General features: G+C 42.4%; 1 protein-coding gene across 7 annotated transcripts in view; it reads left to right on the top strand.

Moving 5' to 3' along the window:
• Positions 1–8,192: 8,192 nt before the first annotated feature.
• The window catches only part of SLC11A2 (solute carrier family 11 member 2), a 40,595-nt gene continuing 26,654 nt past the window's right edge, over positions 8,193–22,133 (top strand). Inside the window, exons 1-2 of one of the 7 annotated variants that reach the window (XM_027595372.2) lie at positions 8,197–8,271; positions 13,271–13,333. Coding sequence is in view for 4 of the 7 variants with exons in the window: in XM_027595375.2 (XP_027451176.1) it covers positions 9,450–9,576 (127 nt within the window). In the remaining 3 variants the exon portion in view is untranslated. Of the gene's footprint in view, positions 8,272–9,427; positions 9,577–13,270; positions 13,334–21,060; positions 21,213–22,133 lie in introns of those variants that run through there. The other 6 variants (XM_027595371.2, XM_027595370.2, XM_027595375.2 and 3 more) reach the window with 6 other exon arrangements.

The following is a 22,133-nucleotide window of genomic DNA, read 5'->3' on the forward strand; positions in this document are numbered from 1 at the left end:
ATCCAGGTGTCCCCCCTCTAGTTTATTTTATTTCTCGTCCCTACCTGCAAGTCCTGTGAGCTTCTTCTGTCTTGCACCAGAAGACTGTGAAACTAAGGCATGTTAAGAGTCACATGGAAGTTGGTGAATCTGAGATTAGAACCCAGGGCTCCCGGCCGTCAAACTGAAAGGTTTCAGCTGAGTCCAGTGGAAACTAGTTTGCAAGAAAAGACTTACAAGAGAGGAGGTTAGCATTTCCAGACAAGCAGCAGTCCAAAATTACAACAGGTAGCCTTTGATTTCTAGTGTAATTTACAGTCATAATCATAATCAAAAAGCCTTTATCAGTGCCTGCTTGTAATGGGCAATTAAGGTAGACACTGAACTAAATTTAGAATTCATGAACATGGTCTAAGAATTCATACTTTATAAAAATTAATATAAACAGATAAGCAAAGGACATATCCATCTGACAAAAAAAAAAAAAAAAAAGGTAGACCAGTCTAGCTACTGGGGACAGTAAAGAATTAACATCAAACATGCCAGAACTCAGGTCAATTCAAGGATAAGGACATGGCTGGATGAAGAGCAGTGCCAAGTAGGGATTAGCTATAGGGGTTCCAAGTTCAGGGAAACTGTCACCAATCAATTAGGGAGGGCGGGTCTTTTGCTTTCTGACTTCTCCCACTCCCTTCCACCCTCCACATACACACCCCACCCCAAGCTTTTCTTCTTCCAGGGGACATAACCATAACCCTTGCTAAAGACTGAGATCAGAGGAATTTTTCCTTTGTGTTAGTCCTTGACTTTGGATAAGGGACCTTTACCCAGCATCAGCAGGAACCACCCTCAGGAGCCACTTTGTGCTGCCTGGCACGTCCACAGCAATTAGAGCAAAAGGACAGAGGTAAGAAAACTAGAGGGAGGTTCTCCCCACCCAGCGTTGGTAGGGTCACCCAGGACCTCTACCACCAGTCTTGGTATTCACTGTGGTACATGGCTCATTATCCCCACTAGCACCATTTACTGAGCTTCCCCCAGGTCCAATTTCTGTTGTATGGTGAAGTTAAACAGAAGAAACCATAAAGTCTTTCGAAACTAATTCTATTCAGCTTTAGAAACTTGGTCATTCTGAATCTCTGTCATTCTGAATCTCTGACCCCACTGCTACAGAAGTCTCCCCATCAATCTCTTTTTCAGTCTGGGTGACTCAGGTAGAGCTGACCACACCCCCTAGCTCTAAGGGTCAGCTTGTGTCCCAGGCCCCCCTGGGCACTGTTTTCAGCTCATGATACCTACCCATGCTAGGTATCAGACAGAGCCCTCCCTGACACTTCTGCCGGAATAGTAGGGAAAGACATACTCTAACCTACAAGCTGTGAGGATGACATCAGTCCAGAGCAGATGGTGACTATTGTTCCACCGTACAAGGAGAACCTGCTTGAGAATGCAATCATGCTAGGACTGATTCGGAGCCCAGAGTGGGAGAGAGTTAGAAAGAGACAGGTGGACAGTTGCTTGGCAATATTTGAGTCCTCAGATCCAGCCCTGCTCAAAGCTAGATGTGCCATTGGATTTCCCACGTATGTGAGTGATTCAGTTCCCTTTGAGCACAACCGGTCTGAATGGGTTTCTGGCTGTCACTCACAATCAAAAAACAAGACAAAAATCATGCCTAGTGCACATTTATTTTTTTTTCCTAGTGCACATTTAACTCTGTAATTTGTACCACATCAATTTTCACTTGTTTACTGAATAACACATGCAGCAGGTTTTTACCTAAAATTTTTGAACATTTTTATACCTCACAAAATAATCTCGTGTGTGTATATAAAACTTAAGTTTTAAAAAAGATTTTATTTGGGGCGCCTGGGTGGCTCAGTCGGTTAAGCGTCTGCCTTCGGCTCAGGTCATGATCTCAGGGTCCTGGGATCAAGCCCCACATCGGGCTCCCTGCTTGGCGGGGAGTCTGCTTCTCCCTCTCCGGCTGCCTGCTCCCCCTGCTTGTACTCTCACTCTATCGGGTAGATAAATAAAATCTTTAAAAAATTAAAATAAAAAAGGTCTTATTTATTTATTTGAGAGAGAGCGCGTGCCACATGCACGATGCGGGGGAGGGGCAGGGCGGAGGGAGAAGGAGGCTCCCCGCTGAGCAGGGAGCCTAACGTAGAGCTTGATCCCATGACCTGGAGATCGTGACCAGAGCCAAAGGCAGACACCTAACCGACTGACCACTCAGGTGCCCCTAGAACTTCATTTTAACACAATTATGTGAGGTGGGATATATGTTATTCTTTTAGTTGGTCAAACTGAAGCTTGGAGAAATCAAGCAGTTCATTCAGCATCACACAGCTAATAAACAGCGGAGCAAGAACTCTAATGTATGTCTTCTGGCTCTAAATCCCAGGCCTATTCTATAACTCTTCATCTGCTTAAGTAGTTGTAGGGTTTGGGGACCTGGGTGGCTCAGTTGGTTAAGCGACTGCCTTCCACTCAGGTCATGATCCTAGAGTCACTGGATCGAGTCCCACATCGGGCTCCCTGCTCAGCAGGGAGTCTGCTTCTCCCTCTGACCCTCCCCCTTCTCATGTGCTCTCTCTCTCTCAAATAAATAAATAAAATCTTTAAGAAAGATTTTTTTTGTAGGGTTCTTCATAAATTTATTTGTAGGGTTCTTCATAAATTTATTTTTTTGTCTCTCCTAATACAAGAGAAGCTCACTTAAAGACAGGACCTTGCTGTTTGCCTTGAGTCCCTGTTTTACTTCCTAGGGCAGCTTCCTGGTATAAATGGGACTCAGAGTAGGGGGTTGGCTCTCACTGATTGTAAGATTAGGGTTTGCCAGATCTGCTTCCTCCCATCAAGGAGCTTGTAATCAGCTGACTGAAATAATGCATATGTATTACCAGTGGTGTTTTTCCACCCTTTTTGACTGCTATGGTAAGAAACTACACACACGTTATTAAAGTTTAACGAAGCAATACCTTACCTTAGTACTTGTGACAGTTTTTGATGTTTCCTATTTCATTTTTTAAAAATTCTGATTGTGACCCACTAAATTGATTTCATCATTCAATAAGATGGATTGAAACCCAGTTTGAAAAGCACTGTTACAGGGTACATATACGTAAAGTCAAATCCAAGCTAAAGTTCAATATAAGAAATGTTTACTGAGTGCTAAGGATGTGCTAAGTATATCGCTAGGTGCAGTGAATGATATAAAATAAAGTATGTATAGCTATATGACACTCATAATCTAGTGACAGAAATTAGAGAATAAACTCAAATAATTAAAGAAGGAAAAATATGAGCCAAAAAAAAAAAAAAAACCCCATAAAGATTCAGAAGCAGTAGAAGTCACATCCTGTGAGAATCAGGAAAGGCTTTAAGGAGCAGGTAGCACTTGAGTTAGGACTTGAAAAGTGGATATACTAGAACTGTGAGTGGAGGTAACAGAAGGAGCCAGAGCGTAGGGTCAGGCAAAGTGTTTGGGAAAGAAAGAATATGAAATTCAATTGGAATGAAGGGTTTGCATGGTGGAGAAGTGGAAGATGAGGTGGAAAGAAGGCTGGAACCATGGTGTGAGGAACTTTGATTGTCAGATGAAGTCTATTCTGTATTTAAATGTGGTATGTGTATAAAACATCCTCCACATGGCCTGAAGTAGCACTCAGTTAATATGACCTCCCCTTTCCTTCTTTACTCTGCAGACCATAGGAAGTTTCTTTTTTTTTTAAAGATTTTTTTTTAATTTATTTGACAGAGAGAGAGAGAGAGAGAGACAGCGAGAGAGGGAACACGAGCTGGGGGAGTGGGGGAGGGGAGAAGCAGGCTTCCCGCTGAGCAGGGAGCCCGATGCGGGGCTCAATCCCACGACCACGGGAATGAGAAATGGTCAGGTTGATTGGGGGAAATTGAGGCTGTTGAGGTCAGCGCTGTGGAGGCCCAAGCAAAAAGGTAGCAGCTGAAATAGAAGGGGACAATTGACCTTGTGCAGGTAGGCAACAGTAACTGGCATTATTAGATGTGAGGGAGGATGAGGAATCCATGATGACTTTCAATTTTTAGGTCTCAAATACTGGGAATGTAGGGAAATTGTAAGAACAACCTGGTTTGAATAGAAAGGAGGATAGTTAGAAATGTTGACTTTCTAGCTGGACAACCAGGGAGAAAGTCCAAGAAGCAGTTGTAGCTCGGGAAAGGAGGGTGCAGGGAATAACGGCCTTTGGGAATCACTGTCAAGAAGGTGAAATGGTGCCATGGCTATGAAGTGATGTGACCATAGTCTTGGAGTCCTCCCTGAGGATACACCAGTGAACATGACAAAGTCCGGGCTCTCAAGGAGAAATACAAACAGTGAAAACAATGCAGTGGGGTAGTGCTATGGAAAAGGGAAGAATACAGCATAGTCCATCATAGGACTACATAGAAGACAGGCCTCACTCAGACACTGGGCTCATGGAAGGATTTTGGAAGAAGAAGCATTTAAAGTAAGACCTCAGTGGTGAGTAGGAGTTAGCCAGGTGAAGGATGCATAAACCAAGAATGTTCCAACAGAAGCACAGCATGTGAAAAGATGGGGAGGCAAGAAAGAACATTGGTACATTTGGGGAACAAAAACATGGAGGGAGCATCCTTATGAGGTTGGTATCATACCCAGTTCAGATAAAGAAATGAAACACAAAGATTTAATAACATACCCATGGTTTCCCAGCTGGTTAGACCTGGAACCTAGGTCTACTTTACTCTTAAGAGGTTGTTCTTTCCATTATTCCAACCTGTCCCACAAATGTCTCTAATGCTGGGTGGGTCCTGGTACTATTACATTGAAGTTGCTGAGATTAGGTAGAATTAGAGGACTAAGGACTGAACCTAAGGAATGCCTACATTTAAGGAGTAGGAGGAAGGAGAAGAAAAATAGCAATTGAAGAAAGTCGAGGAAGAGCAGTCCAAATAGGAGAACTAGGGGTGCCTGGCTGGCGCAGTCAGTTAAGCGTTTGACTCTTGGTTTTGGCTCAGGTCGTGATCTCAGGGTTGTGAGATCCAGCCCTGTGTCAGGCTCTGTGCAGAGCCTGCTTGAGGTTCTCTCTCCTTCTCCCTCTGCCTCTCCTGCACATGCTCTTTTCTTCTCTCTCTCTCTCAAATAAATCTTTAAACAAAACAAAACAGAGAACTACCCAGCAAACAGAGCATGATGGAATCCAAAGAAAGAAAGAGCTGGAAAAGGAGTGGTACAACATTTCGAATGTGGCAAGAGCTGAAGAGTTTGTGGGTTCTGACCATAGATGGCCAATGACGATATCACTTAGCTAACAAGAAAGTAATTTCCAGGGTGAATCACAAAGAGTGGAAAAAGAGTGTTCAGGAAGTAGAGTGAGTGCAGATCACTTTTTCAGAAACACTGATTTTGGGTTACAGGAAGAATTAAGAAGGGAAGCCCACTCAGATGGAGGCAGCGGGTTTATTAGGAAGTGATCTTGAGATCACCAGTAAGGGAAGGGAAGGAAGCAAATCTGCACAGAAGGAGAAGTTGGGCTGTGACATAGGACAAAGGCTCAGCCAACCTTCAGAGCTGTCCGTGGTTGGGATGAGAAGGCTGAGTCTTTATACTCCCACGTAAATCAGTCATTCATCGTGGGCTGCCTGAGAAAGGCGCATGACAGGACAGCTGAGGGCCATCTGCCATCAGCATTCCCACTTCAAACAGCTGGGGTCCTAAGTCCTTCATTCTCAAAGGAGGTCCTGCCTGTGCATTCCAGCGTTTATCACAGGAATAGCCTTACAAGGCTAGCAGAAGTCAAGGGAGGAATATTTTTAGGATTGGTAAGACTCAACTTTGGAAATAGATACATAAATAGAAACAGATATATCCTAATTATTACTTTGTAATGCCCTGTCAGGCAACATGTCAGCCACAACATATTAAAAAGTGGGCTAATACATTTATGAAACACCTCCCATATATCTGGCCTTTGTTAGCAGCAGATGTACAAAGATAAGATAATCACCCCTATTGAGAAGCTTACAATTTAGTGGGAGAAGAAGAATGTACAAAAACAATAACCCGGTAAGGGGCTATGCTTATCTTATTTGTTGCTCTATCTGTACCACCCCGTGTATGCCCAGCACATAGTAGGCTCTCAAATATACACAGAATGAGCCAGTGGTAGAGTAGAATAAGAGGTCCTTGGGTAGAAGACAAAATGTAGGGCTAACACTGCCTGGAGGAGTCAGGGGGGTATATTTCAAGGGAAGCTTAAATAATAATAATAATAATGATGATGTTTTCCAGGTAAGGAAGGGGAGGGGTGGGAGGAGTTAAATTCCAGGCAGCTGTTTCAGGGAAAACAAAAGCACCAAAAAGAATACTTGGAGAGTGAGTAGAAGGTAAGTATAGAAAGAAAAGTCTTCTATTTCAATAAAGGGCACACATGATGCAAATACATATTAACATCTACACAGAAATGAGTTGGCTAGGGTGGTAATATGGAATGTTCAGGGAACTTACAATAGGATGTTACGAAAGATCATTTTTGAGCTAGATTTGAATGAAAGGGAATTGTTTTAGACGTACACAATAGAGGCAGTACGGTATGGTAGTTGAGTGCTGGTTCTTGAAGAGCAGATCTGTGTTCAAAGACTGGCTCTGCCACTAACTAGATGTATGTACTTAGGCAAGAAACCTCCCTAAGACTTAGGTTCCTAAATTGCAAAATATAGTTCCTGCCTTACAAATCTCTTGTGAGGATAATTCATGTTTGTGACGTTAAATATGGTGTTTGATACAGACACAATAAGAATTTCATTAATGTTGTCAGTAGGAATTGCAGACCTGGAGTGTATATGAGTGGAGTGTGTATGTTGGGACAAACTGCTGAGTAAAGGAAACAGGAGATATGTAGAGTCTCATTGTAAAATCCATTCCTATTTTTGGAATTCCTCAAACAGGGCTTTTTCCTCCAACATTTTAGTTCGTGGATGATTTCATATGAACTTCTATTTTCCTGTGAAGCAGACAAATTGGTGGCCAACACCATCTAAGGCAGCTCTATGTTAGGGACGTTGTCTGAGGTAGAACAAGGACAGGGAGCAGGTCAAGTTGTAATGATACGACTTTTAGCGCAGAGATCTTCATCTGGGTCCAGGGCAGGAGATCATAGATCCTTCCACTGACCCTATGACTGTTCTGAGTAGGAAGCAGAGCCACTTGCTAGACGCCTACTTTGACTAATATAAATCTATTAGTCTTTTCTTTCTTTTCCATTCGAAGATTATTTCTATCATACACATTTGCATATGTTTCTTATGGTATTAAGCACATTTTCTTTAAAACTATCAGGAAACTCTCTGAAGGCAGCCACTTCTTGCTCCCAGTATCCCACCTCATCCTCCTCACCTCCCCCTTCTGTCTCCTTTCCACCTGTGCCTCCAGCTGGCCTACTAAACTATTTGCCAGAGGCATCATTTCCGCAATCTTTCAGTTCCCCTCCTCCCAGATTGAGAAATTCTGGACTTGCTCTGGATTTGTTTTTCTACAGTCTCAGGTTTGTTTTTTTTTTTTTTTTTCTTTTTCTTTTCTATCAGGCACCCCAGTCCTGGGTTTGCACGGCTTTGTGGTCGGCCTATGGATCACTGATTAACCAGGCTGATGCCAGCAGGTCCCTCAGATCCCAAGGAATGGACTAGGCGGTATTTTTACCCGCACGCTGAGACTCCTCATAATTGCATCAGTGCTGCACGCACCTATGGAAAATACTAGTAGACTGTCGGGCTTGGGGTTAATTGGTTTCAGCTCACACCTTAGGGGAGCAGAGTCCTAGCACACATGCTGGCCTGGTACAAGTGCCCTGACTGGTTTCACACTAAGGGGAGTGGCATCCTGAAGGAACGCAATTCCTTTTACTCCACCCCTTTCATCCACTGGCACTCACAGGCTGGCCTCCAGGTCCTGCCAAACAGATCAAAAATGAAATCTTAGAATAAAAGTTTTCTGACTCAATTAACTGTCCTTTAATATCCAGGAGTGGCCGATATATCAGGCTTCCCTTTTCATGGCAGGTCAAAGATGAAATTTGATCAGGCCTTGAAGGGTGTGGCTTGCCTCTTGAAACTCCCCGCAGTGTCTTTACCAATGTGGTGTTGCTCAGGGCAGCCCAAAGTGCCCTTATCTAACCAAGGGAGGCGCGCTTGTCTGCATATATAGAGGCAGGAGCCGACACTGGGAAAAGTCAAATCCAGTCGGCCCAATGAAGAAGCAACGTAAGATGGAGGAAGCTCCACACTGTGAGCTCAGTAAGTAGCCAGCAAAAGCCCAAGGAGATTGCTCAGCTGAGCAGACCTGGCAGGGTGACAAGAATGGCTCCAGCCATTTTACTTTCTAGTTGCAGCAGAGGTTCCCAAAGGAAAGGTTCTGGTCTGGAGGGACTTCATCAAGTCTTGCTGAAACTACCCAGGTGTTTTGTTGAGAGATTGTCAGAACTAATTATTGTGTGTGTGTGTGTGTTTTTTTTTTCTCTCCAGGAGAAATTCTGTATGGAAACCAGCCTGTATCAGATAACTGACGATGCTCGGCCCACTTTTTTTGTCCCTGAGTTTTTTACTTTGTACTTGATTTGGATTTTTCTTTTTGCAGTTCACTCTCCTATCATCCTCTCTTGGACTCTTTTTACTATCTAATAAAATTTTCTCCTACCAGTTTTTACATGAAGAAAGAAGTTGGAGGGGTTGATGCTTTTCCTTTCTAGGTCTACAATTTGGTCAAATAAGCTCGGTTATCTTTAATGTAAGCTGTAGGGGGGGTGTCTAAGAATGTTTCTGGATGTTCTAAAGGACATTGCAGAAAGTGAGGGTGGCTTGTCAGACCATTTTTCTTCCCTCTAAAGCGCTACTAGTCTGGCCATTATCTTCAGGGAAAGACTGGAGCGTGAGGTTGAGGGTGGGGCTGGAGTGGGTTTACTTTTAGGTAGATAGAGATAAAGCCTGGGGGAAGAAGCGAGACAGACAGGATGGGAGTAGGGCACCTGATGTGGTGGAACTGGCCGCACTAGCTGATGTTCCGCCGTACCTCCCAGGTGTGGTATTGCTTTTGGCTAGGCTGCGGATACTATGATGTGACTCTGGGGACGAGAGGAGACGGTCCTGTCAGGTTGGCTAAACTTTATATAGTGGAGCCGTACCTCGTAGAGCAATGTCTACAGAAAAAAAGGGGCTCGACTGCCAGTATCTAATGTGAGGCAGCGGCTAACTACAGTAGGAAATTTGAGTGTCCCGGGAGCGCCCGCGCCGTGTCAACTTCCGAATCCGCACTCGGCGAGTAGGACCTGCGCAAGCCAAAGGCTCCAGTGGAGGCACCTCCCGCCGAGGCCGCTGTGGCCCCGCCTCCAGCCTGACCCGGGGGCGGGTGGAGCCTCGGGACGCCGTCAGCTGGCCACGCGCGCCCGCTACTACGGGGAATACGAGGAATCCAGCCAATGGGAATGTGCAACTGCCGTCCTGTTGGCCAATCGCGGGGCGTGTGGGGGTTGGCCCGCTTGGCGCTAGCTCCCGGGATATGGAGCTGCCAGCGCGAGGGCATCTTGTCAGGTGGTTGCGGAGCCGGTAAGGCGACGGGCAGGCGAGGTCAGGGGTCACGCGACCGCACTGCCTTCCCTAGGCGGGCCGGGAGGGCGCAGGGCGGCTAGAGGGTGGGCGAGGGAGCAGGCGCCGGGGACAGCGTGGGGCGCGCGGGGCGTCGTGCGGAACAGCGAGGGGCGGTGCGGGCCGGGAGGGCCTAAGGCGCGGGGGCCGGACGGAGCCGCATTCTTCGAAGGAAGACGGAGACCGGGGGTGGGGGGGGGGCGGGAAGCGGACGCCTGAGGTTGTGGGGGCTTGGTCCCTTCCTCGCCGAGGCCTAGGAGAAATGGCCGAACCCCTGGCTGGACCTGCCGCCGCGCCGGATCCCGTGACCGAGGGTGCGCTAACCGGCTTCACGCCGCGGAGGAGGCGACCGGCACAGGGCAAGGTCCCGGCAGCCTCCTCCTTATCTGCAGAGCCCTGGGCCCGCGCCCGCTCCCTGGGCCGCCCGCCGCCCCTCTCCAACAATAAAGTTCACTTTAGTGCAGCCGACGTCCGTGGAGCGCTTTGCAGTGCAGGGCCTGGGGAGGCCGCTGAGTACTCGTGTGTAGATTGGTTTTAGGGCTGTTTGTGCGCCTGCCAGGCTCCAGGTACTATTATTATAGGGGGCACTGTAGCACAGGGTGTGTAAGTGGGATGGATGCTCTCCGACTGTTGGGTTTCCCTGTATCCCTACTTTTAAAAATGTCGCTTGTATTTTGATATTCTGTCTTTGGATTCGTTTCCACTTTTGATTCCCCCCAATACCCCACTTCATGTATCCGAGGATTTCAGAGAGCTTCCTTAAGGGAGAAGTTGAGAAACCTGGGCTCAAGTTTTCCTATGCATTGCCTTCAGAGGAGTGCTGTGAAGTTAAAGGAACGTGGCATATCTTTAAGGTGGAAAACAAAAAGAAAATTCTGTGGAAGGAGAGGCAAGGGCAGATAGGCTTCCAGAAACTTTTGCTGGCCATTAATTTTAGTGAATATTGGTGAAACCGGGGGCACTGTTTACCTTGACTCCTGTGAAATCGAAGGCCTACCAGTTTGCACCACTTCTTGGCTGTGTTAACCCTTCGAGCAAGGTGCTTAGCCTCTTGGTTCTTTTGTTTCTGGGTACTTAAAATGGGGATTGATAATATCAGTCTTACAGGGTTGTTGGTGAGTACAAAGTAACGATACACATAAGGTGCTTAGAACAGTTCTTGGCGTGTAGGAGTTTGTATTACTTACCTGTGCCTTCCTTCCCCTAAAGATTCCAAACTAAAGAATTCTGACATTACTACTTATTTAGTCTTTGCTCAGAATCTGGAGCCTATTGTGGAAGAACCCTTAGGGCCTTGTTTTCCATCCATGGCAGTAATGTTGACCTGAAGGTATAGTATAATTCCATATGATTAGAGGCTTTCTACTGGGTGTTTATTTTTACCATTAAATAAGGTTGGCACCTATCTCTGTACTAGGTATGTCTAGTGACAGCTGTGTTGGGTAAATGAAACCTCAGAACTTCTTTGGCTGTTTAGTTTTTCATCGGAAAATACTTTATTTACAGTCTTAGGCTAGGCACAGTTTATTTTGGATCCAATACCAAAAAGGCCACGATTGCAGCATACTTGGTGTCTAATGTTTCCGGGATGGCTGTGGGACTCGGGAGGGGAATTTCTGGGCAGCCTGGCAGCACTTCTTGTTAGTGAATGGGGAAGCTTGGTATGAATCCAGTCTTTACTGTTAGGATCTCAGCAGTGGTTCCTTGGATTACTCTGTAGAGCAAACTACTAAGCAGCTTTATTTCAGTTTTGACTCAGGGAAGTGAAGGTGAGAGGTTAGAGAATGGTATCCATAAAGTAGCATCTTTTGGGTGGGTGCTGTGGAGTCAGAGACCTCTTTATTCCTTGCCTTCTCTCCATGTACACAAATACAAATGTCTGCTGACAGATATATACCCTTTCTGTGAGCTTAAAAGTCTCAAGTTTTCTTGTTGTCTGGAAGGCACTACTGGAAGACTGTTCTGTCTTCTGATTCTTCCCTTCCCTGAAAGCTGCTTTTTATACACATAGCATAATCACAAAATGAGAAACTGAATTTATGAAAAAGAGCATCGCTTACTGCAGCAGTATGCTGGCCCGCTTTGGGTGAAGTATGGATGCTTTAAGTTCACTTATTTAGCTTTGGAATGAGATAGTTTAGTAGTTCTATAGGGTTGAAAGTTGGATGTTGGTTTGTTGAGAGTACAGTGTCTTCTTGGAATCTCTTTACTTGTGCCCGAATAAAGAGGAAGGGGAGTGACATCTTCAAGAGTTGAGTGTTTGAGGCAAAAGGGAAGCATTTTGCCCTAGTATTGTTGTCATCTTTGTCATCTGAGTTTCTGGTTTGAATAAAATATTTTGGAAAAGAAGGCAGGGAGCGTGTGGATGTGCACAATATAAGAATTTGGAAAACATTGACCCTTGTTGTCTCACTTGTCAGATGACATTTATTCTTTTGATAATTTAACAAACATATATTGAACAATTAACATTTATTGGCCCATGGAGATACAAAGAACAGCCCTTCAGGTATCAGGAATATCATGGGTAAAATGCAACATTGTTTGTATTATAAACTATAATAATATCAGAATGGAATATTAAAACATTTGGCTGAGAATAATAAAAATATATTTATTGTCTAATTCCTCTTCCACTTTTAATGTAAGTCTAGAATAACTTACTTTTTTTTAATGTAAGGGTTACAATTTCCAGTAAAAACTTAAATTTGGGAACTTAGGGTCTTTTCTTTGTGCTTATTGCTAGTAGGTCATCTGGGATGGGTTATTTTTGTTTTGGTCCCATCTATCACTAATGATCAAGTGTCTGTTAAAACTCCTAGGTAATGAAAGGAGAAGACTGCAAGTTAATTAATAAGATTTTAACAGGCTCCAAAGGGCAAAAGGAGGCATATATACAGCCAGAGAATCTTGTAGTAAGCGTTTGTCTGTACATACAATTTTTCTTTGCTTTAAGAAAAGACATGTTGAGAAAAATATGTACTCAAATTGTTAAGGCCAGGCTACATCCAAGAGGCCAATATGTGTCATTGGAATAAATGAGTTGAATGTAGTCTAATAATAATCATTCTTCACATTTAATTACTCAAGCAAGTACGAGGGCGAAACATTTTTTCTGAGCCATCAGTGGGTATAAGGTGGTTTAATAGACTGTCTTATTTCAATATAAAGGGTCTCTGAAATCGTTCACAGAGCTTGTAGTTGTATTCTGGGGTTCATGTGTCAGGTCGGGAGGCCAGGTCAGTTCTCCCAAAGGGAAACCCGCTCCTATATACCTCTGATCAGGAGGAAACCAGAGGAAGTTCTCTGTATGAGAACTGAGAGGAGCAAAGACCAAGCTGTATAGAAGTAGGACTTAGTGCCCCTGACATGTCAGCAGTCAAAGAGGTGGGAAAGCTCATTAAGCCTCAGCAATGGGCCGAGAACGTGTTCTGTTTAGTAGGTATCAGGCCCTTCTAATTCTGAAGTCTGGTTGATGAGTGATATTTTTGTCTGAGAGATCAGTACTTCCTGACAGCCTGGCCACATTTCTCCGGTGGTTATCATCTTCGACACCCCGGCAGCCAGTTTCGTTATCGCCTGTCCTCTCTCCCCGTATCTGACTCCCTCCCTCCTGGCGGCTTAACATTTTCTCTTTCTTCTTTTTTATCATTAGGTGTTCTCAGTGTCAGGTCTTCCTTCCAACTCTAGAACACAGATTCTCGGAAGTCCAGCTCAGGTGAGAAACCACAGACTTGATGTTGAGTTGAAATTGTGGTCTCTGGTAGATTAAGCAAGATTCTCCCAATTTTGAGATTGTTCTATGGTATATAAAGTCAGTAAAATGAAGAACAGCCTACGCTGGTATCTTAATGGCCATTGTGCCAGACTGAGAAAGAGAGACACATATACACAAGCCCTGATGTGTATTAAGCGCATGATACAATAGGAGTACTGTTTGTACTTTATGAACTGGGCGTGTTTGTGTGGCTTTTGGCTGAAGACATTCTCTACTTAGGTAGTGAAGATTAGAATTTCGAGACTTCTTTCTTAAACTGACTCCACAGGGACTTCTCACTTTGCTTCTTTGCAGAAGTAGGTGTAATCAGTCCTCAAACCTATCTTTTCCTCATTTTATGTCAAGTTCATTTTCATAAGAGAAAAATAGGATACACTTATATCTAAATTTTAAAAATTCTAAACTTCACATCCTCAAGAATAATTTAGAAATTCATATGGCTTTTTAAGAAACTAATTATTATAGTTGACATACAGTGTTACCTTAGTGTCAGGTGTACAACAGTGATTTGACAATTCTATACATTATGGGATGCTTACCACTGGTAAGTGGAGTTACCATTTGTCACCATAGAATGTTATTATAGTATTGTTGATTATATTCCCTATGCTGTACTTTGCATCTCCATGATCTGTTTATTTGATAACTGGAAGTTTGCACCTCTTAATCCCTTTTCACCTATTTTGCCCATCTTCCCTCCCACCTCCACTCTGAAACCATCAGTTTGTTGTCTGTATTTAAGAGTCTGTTCATTTGTTTGTTTTGCTTTTTAGATTCCACATATAAGTGAAATCATATGGTATTTGTCTTTCTCTGACTTATTTCTCTTGGCATAATATCCTCTAGGTTCATCTGGGTTGTCACAAATGGCAAGATGTCATTCTTTTTTTACAGCTAAGTAATAGTATAGTGTGTGTATGTGTGTGTGTGTATTTATCACTTTTTCATTATCCTTTCATCTATCTATACACACTTGGGCTGCTTCCATATCTGGTCTATTATAAATAATTCTGCAATAAACCTAGGGGAGCATATATCTTTTTGAATTAGTGTTTTCATTTTCTTGGGGTAAATGCCCAGTAGTGGAAATACTAGATCATATGGCATTTCTATTTTTAGTTTTTTGAGGAATCACCATACTGTTTTCTACAGTGGTTGCACCAGTCCATATTCCCACAAACAGAGCACAAGGGTTCTCTTTTCTCCACATCGTCATAAACACTTGTTTCTTGTCTTTGATACTTGCCATTCTCACTGATATGAGGTGATAGCTCACTGTGATTTTGATTTGTATTTCACTGATGATTACTCACATGGAGCATCTTTTCGTGTGTCTGTTGGTCATCTGTACGTATTTGGAAAAATGTCTATTCAGGTTCTCTGTCATTTTTAATCAGAATTTTTTTGTTTTCAGTTTTAGAAGTCCTTTATATATTTTGGATATTAACCTCTTATCAGATATATCATTTATAAATATCTTATCCCTTTCTGTAGGTTGCCTTTTTGTTTTGTTGATGTTTTCCTTTGCTGTGCAAAAGCTTTTTATTTTGTGGGGGGGGCACCTGGTGGCTCAGTTGGTTAGGCATCTGCCTTCGGCTCAGGTCATGGTCCCATGGTCCTGGGATTGAGTCCCACACCTGCTTCTCCCTCTGCCTCTCTCTCTCTTTCATGAATAAATAAATAAAATCTTAAAAAAAAAAGAAACATTTTTTATTTTGGTATAGTCCGGGTAGTTTATTTTGCTTTTGCTTCCCTTGCCTGAGTTATATCCATAACTATGTTACTAAGGCCAGATGTCCAAGAGATTGCTTCCTATATTTTTTCTAGGAGTTTTATGGTTTCAGATCTCACATTTAGGTCTTTAAATCATTTTGAGTTGTTTTTGTGTATAGTGTAAGAAAGTGGCCCAGTTTCATTCTTTTGCATGTTGGCTCTCCAGTTTTCCCAACACCATTTGTTGAAGAGACAGTCTTTTTTCCATTGGATATTCTTTCCTGCTTTGTTGAAGATAAATTGACCATATAGTTTGGGTTCATTTCTGGGTCTTCTGTTCTGTTCCATTGAACTATGTGTCTATGTTTGTGCCAATACCATCATCAGGGAAATACAAATCAAAACTACAAGGAGATAATCACCTCACACCAGTCAGAATGGCTAAAATTAACAACACAGGAAATAAGAGGTGTTGGCAAGGAGGTGGAGAAAGGGGAACCCTCTTGCACTGTTGGTGGGAATGCAAACTGGTGTAGCCACTCTGGAAAACAGTATGGGGGTTCCTCAAAAAGTTAAAAATAGAACTCCCTTAAGACCCAGCAGTTGCACTACTAGTTACTTACCTAAAGGATACAGAAATATAGATTCAAAGGGTTAGGTTAGGGATTTCACTGAATCTATAGACTGCTTTGGATAGTATGGACATTTTAACAATATTAATTCTTCCAACCCATGAGCATTGGTGAATCTTTCCATTTGTGTCATCTTCAATTTGTTTTATCAATGTCTTGTAGTTTTCAGAGTACAGGTCTTTCACCTCATTGCTTAAATTTATTCCTAGATATTTTACTCTTTTTGGTGGAATTTTAAGTGGGATTGTTTTCTTAATTTCCCTTTCTATTACTTTATTTTAGTGTATAGAAACACAACCTATTTCTGTGTATTAATTTTGTATCCTGCGACTTTACTGAATTCATTTTTTTTTAAAGATTTTATTTATTTGACAGCGAGAGACACAGCGAGAGAGGGAACACAAGCAGGGGGAGTCGGGGAGGGAGAAGCAGGCTTCCCGCGGAGCAGGGAGCCTGATGCGGGGCTCGATCCCATGACCTGAGCCACCCAGGCACCCCTACTGAATTCATTTCTTAGTTGTAATAGTTTTTTTGCTGGGGTCTTTAGGATATTCTGTATATAATATCCTGTCATCTGGTAATAGTGCCAGTTTTACTTCTTTACCAATTTGAATGCCTTTATTTCTCATCTGATTGTTGCAGCTAGGACTTCCAGTACTATGTTGAATAAAAGTGGTGAGAGTGGACGTCCTTGTCTTGTTCCTGATCTTAGAGGAAAGGCTTTCAGCTTTTTACTATTGAGTATGATGTTAGCTGTGGATTTGTTATATATGGCCTTTATTATGTTGAATTATGTTCATTCTATACCCACTTTGTTGAGTTTTTATGATGAACAGATGCCCTATTTTGTCAAATGCTTTTTCTGCATCTATTGAGATGATTGTATAGTTTTTATCTTTCCTCTTGTTAATATGGTACAGCACATTGATTCGTAGATATTGAACCACCTTTGCATCCCTGAAATAAACCCCACTTGATCATGATGAATGATCCTATTAATGTATTGTTGAATTTGGTTTGCTGATATTTTGTTGAGGGTTTTTGCATCTGTATTCATAGGGATGTTGGCCAGTAGTTTGTTTGTTTGTTTGTTTAAGATTTATTTGAGAGAGAGAGAGAGTGAGTCAGGGTAGGGGCAGAGGGAGAGGGAGACATTGCGAATCTCATGCAGACTCTCCGCGGAGCACAGAGCCCAATGTGGGGCTTGATCTCGTGATCCTGAGATCTTGACCTGAGCCGAAATCAAGAGCTGGATGCTTAACTGACTGAGCCCAGGTGCCCCTGAAGTGTTTTGTTTTGTAATATCTTTGGTTTTGGTATTGTAGGGTTATGCTCACCTTGTAGAATGAAATTAGAAGTTTTCCTTTCTCTTCTACATTTTGGAATAGTTTGAGAAAACTAGGTATTAACTGTTCTTTAAATGTTTGGTAGAATTCACTTGTGAAGCCGTCTGGTCCTGGACTTTTGTTTGGGAGTTTTGATTACCATTTCAATTCCATTACTAGTAATTGGTTCACATGGCTTTTCTAAGCTGTTTCTTTCCCCCTCATTTCCAGTGGGGGCAAATTGAGTTTTGGAACTAATGAGATTGACATCCTCAATGGAATGACTCAGAAAATGGTACTTTTTTGTTGACCTGGAATGGAAAACAAAGAAAGCAATAATCTCTTATTTAAAAAAAAAAAAGTGGCTAGTAATTTTCCTTATTAAAATATATAGGGTTCAGAAAACAATTAGCCCTGTTCAAACCACTTGAATAATTCAGAGTTTTGTTGACTCCCAGTCATCCAGGATAGGAGCTTACTTTCATGAAGAACATCTTATACGACATAGGTGTTAGATTAATAATAATGGTTTAATAGAAATATCAAGTACTTTAACCATAAAGGAGACTTTTAGGGAAAAGGATTTTAGAAGGATCCGGAAATTTTTACATTTTCTTCAGGACAAATGGAATTTTTATTTTTATCACAGCTCCTTGTTATTCTCAAATAAACAACTTGGATATCACTTTCTAAAGCCTACATCTCTGCATTTGGCAGTTTTGACTGTGTCACAAGCATGTTGCTGGCACTGATAAATTGGCTGAGGGAAGCACCAAGAGAGAGATTATAATAAATAAAATAAAGTTGACTGGCAAAGCCACCTCTTCTCCATTTTATTTTTTTTCCCAGAGAACAGTTTTTGGTCAGTGTTTAAGGACTTAACTCCTTACATGGGCTTTGGTGGAGGTTTGGGGGCAGCCGGGTCTAAATCGGGGTGGAAGTGTTTGATTCTTCCCTGTTTCGCAAGAGCGACCCCTGACTACTTTGCTGTGAATTTTGCCAGTCAACTTAAACATTCCTGTTCACATTTATTTAACCAGTTGCTACCATGCAAACACTTCTGGTTCCCTCTATGAGAGTTCTTTTTCTACTTTAATTCTTCCTTTGATTTTATTTATATAGGGAAGGGGAGTTAAAAAGAGGGGATGAATTAGAGGACTGTTCAAAAACATTCCTCTTTAAGCCTTATAATTAATTTTAGGGAGACCTTTGCAATGTTGAACACAGCTCTGAAATCAGTGAAATAATTTTGAGGACTTTGTTCTCTATAGGGGAATTTTATAAGAAGTATTTCAAATTCAAACTTTTTTTTTTTTTTAACCGTAGGGGGAAAACAGTTAAGTTATATGTTTTTTAGTATTCGGTATTTCAGACTTTCTTTCTTTCTTTCTTTTTAAGGTAAGGGTTTTTTTTTTTTAAAGATTTTTATTTATTTAACAGAGAGAGAGACACAGTGAGAGAGGGAACACAAGCAGGGGTAGTGGGAGAGGGAGAAGCAGGCTTCCCGCGGAGCAGGGAGCCCGATGTGGGGCTCGAACCCAAGACCCTGGGATCATGACCCGAGCCGAAGGCAGACACTTAACGACTGAGCCACCCAGGCGCCCCGGTATTTCAGACTTTCTTAAGGGCAAATTTTAAAACAGATTTGGAGGACGCCTGGGTGGCTCAGTCGGTTAAGCATCTGCCTTCAACTCAGGTCATGATCCCAGGGTTCTGGGATTGAGTCCCACATCCGGCTCCTTGCTCTGTGGGGGGCCTGCTTCTCCTCTGCCTCTGCCTCTCTCTCGCTCTCTCTCTCTCTCTCTGTCTCTCGTGAATGAATAAAAAAATCTTTAAAAAAATATAAAACCGATTTGGGCTAAGTTCTTTTTTTTTTTTGAGAGAGAGAGAGAGCAAGAGTGAAAGAGTACAAGCAGGGGGAGCGGCAGAGGGAGAGGGAAGAAACAGACTCCCCGCTGAGCAGGGAGCCCGACATGGGGCTCCATCCCAGGACTCTGGGGTCATGACCTGAGCCTAAGACAGATGCCCAACCGACCGAGTCACCCAGGTGCCCTTATCTAAATTGTTCTTAAAAAAATTGTTCTTCTTGAGTTCTTGTGAATGTTAACAGAACACACGAATTCATGTTAATTAGATGTTCAGAATCGATTAAAGCTAGTATGTGTTTGGGGGGATACCCAAATTAAGGAGTCAGGAAACTCTTTCCTGACGACGTGGCCTCTAACTTTTTGCATTCAAGTGAAACTCCCAATTCATAATTTCAGAGCATGGCTGTTTGGGCACTAAGACAAAGTAGTAGTAAGTTAAGCTTATGACAGTGTATGCCTGCCAGTTGGATAGGTATAGATCTCTGATTATCCACGACAGAAGTTTTGTCAGATAGAGTTCAACTATACATCCTGAAAGTGTTTGTTCAGAAGCTGAGTGAATCCATATGACCTTTATATTTTTAAAAAATAAATAATACAAGTACATGACAAAAAAATTTTTTAAGTGCAAAATGGGATATAGTGTATATTCAGTGAGAGGTCTTCCCTTCATCTGACCTCGTTTGTGCTCCCCCACTCCTTCATCTTGGGGACGGCATTAGCAGTTTTTGGCATGTCCCCAGGGGGTAGTCCATACATGTACAAGTGTGTATTATCTCTCTTTTTTTTCTTGACATAAATGATTGCACACCATTCTATACAGTGGGTTTTTTACTTGAAAACATGTCTTGGAGATTGTTTCCTATCAGTACATTTAGATTTGCTTTATTATAATAGCTGCATGGCATTCTATCCTGTAAATGTACATAGTTTGTTTAACTAGTCCTTGACTAATATCTAGATTGTTTTTAGTCTTTTGATACTACAAAGAATGTTACAGGAAACTTCCTTGCACATACTTCCTTGTGTGAGTATTTCTTTAAGATCCATTCTTAGAATTGCTGGGCCAAAGGGTATGTGCACTTCTGGCATTTTAGACAAAAAGTGTAATTTTATTAGTCTTTTTATCTTGTAAAACTTTTTTTTTTTTTAAGTAATCTCTACGCCCAGTGTGGGGTTTGAACTCCTGACCCTGAAATCAAGAGTCACAGGCTCTGCTGACTGAGCCAGCCAGGCACCCCCACTTGTAAAACATTCTTACAACCTTTTTTGGAGCGGGGGGGGGGGGGGGGGGGGGGGGTGGGGGGGGGGAGGAAGAGCAGAGGGAGAGAGAGAATCTTAAGGAGGCTCCACACTGGGCGACGTGGGGCTTGATCTTACAACCCTGAGTCGGACACTTAACCGGCTGACCCACCCAGGCACCCCCATTCTTAACAACTTTTGATAAGGAATGGGATAAAATAGTTATATTACATTTAACCAAGAGTGCCATTTTTTCTGTTGTTGACTGCTGTTTGACAGGAGGAAACTTACTGGATTTGGAAGAAGGTGACACTTTATGGTTGAGGGTGAACTAGAATATAAAAGCTATGTTGCTTATAATTATCAAAGTATTGCTGGATTGATTCTAGTTGCTTGTATTTCAACTTGATCTTTTCATTAATGTAGTTAAATGACTGAAACAACCTGGTGGTATGGTCCTAGAGAGCAAAACTGTTTTAATATTAACTGCTTCTGTATGGGTCTTAAGTTTTCAAGGAGATTAAATACTGTACAGCTCACCAGGTATAACTGACCCACTCTATTTCCTGCCCTCATTATGTTCTGTAGGCACTGGAAGCAATAGAGCTTGTAGTTTGCTGACTGAAAGTTGGAATCTAGAATAGTTTTTTTCTTTCTCGGAATAATACATTCCTGAGATTTCAGAGAAGACCAGACTTCTTGTATTTATTAGCTCTGTATGTAACTAATATAGAAATAATCCCTTAGGATACTAATAATAATTGTTTAAAATTTTATCATGAAATATTTCTGCCTAAAATTATTTAACTATAACCTTTTTTTAAAAAAAAGATTTTATTTATTTGAGAGAGAGCAAGAGCATGAACTCAAGTGAGGGGAGGCAGAGGGAGAAGCAGACTCCCGACTGAGCAGGGAGCCTGATGCGATGTGGGACTCCAACCCAGGACCTGGAGATCATGACCTGAGCCGAAGGCAGAGCTTAACCGACTGAGCCACCCAGGCGCCCCTAACTATCACCTTTATAGACTACAGGCTCAGGGTAAAACACACTACTATCTCAATTGTTTTTTTTTTTTTTTTAAGATTTTATTTATTTATTCATGAGAGACAGAGAGAGAGAGGCAGAGGGAGAAGCAGGCTCCCAGGGAGCAGGGAGCCCGACGTGGGGCTCGATCCCAGGACCCTGGGATCATGACGTGAGCCAAAGGCAGACGCTTAACCATCTGAGCCACCCAGGCGCCCTATCTCAATTGTTAAAAGCTTATTTTGGGTAGGAAATTTCCTCAGATGGATTAAACACTTCTGTGACTTACACAGGATATCAATCATCACTGCAAAAGTAATCTAATTTAGTCAGTTCTTGGTGAGTAGGGCCACATTCAAAGAAACTTGAGTTATTTTTTAAAAAATATTTTATTTATTTATTTGGCAGAGAGAGACACAGCAAGAGAGGGAACACAAGCAGAGGCAGTGGGAGAGGGAGAAGCAGGCTTCCCACCGAGCAGGGAGCCCGATGTGGGGCTCGATCCCAGGACCCTAGGATCATGACCTGAGCCGAAGGCAGACGCTTAATGACTGAGCCACCCAGGCGCCCCAATTTGAGTTATTAATAATAATATAATTAATAATAAAATATTAATAACATTATTTTTCACAACAATAATAACATTCTCAGAGTTGATCAAAGTATAAAGAAGGGCTCTTTGCCTCATATGAAGTGGTCCAAGACCTTTTCCTATAAGAATTAAAGTCTCAGAGCTGATTTGTGGTGTCTAATTTATTATGGGTTAGGATAACCTTATAACCTGACTTCTTAGAATTATATGTATAATAAAAGGATAAAAGCTCTGGGTGGGGCCCAAGGGGCTGAGCTGTGATTGGAATCCAAGTGTCTACTGCTAGTCTCAGTGGTCAGATATGTAAATCCCATTCGGATAACGTGCTAAAGAGGGTTTGAATG

Source organism: Zalophus californianus, chromosome 9, assembly GCF_009762305.2.
Source record: "Zalophus californianus isolate mZalCal1 chromosome 9, mZalCal1.pri.v2, whole genome shotgun sequence".
NCBI lineage: Eukaryota > Metazoa > Chordata > Mammalia > Carnivora > Otariidae > Zalophus > Zalophus californianus.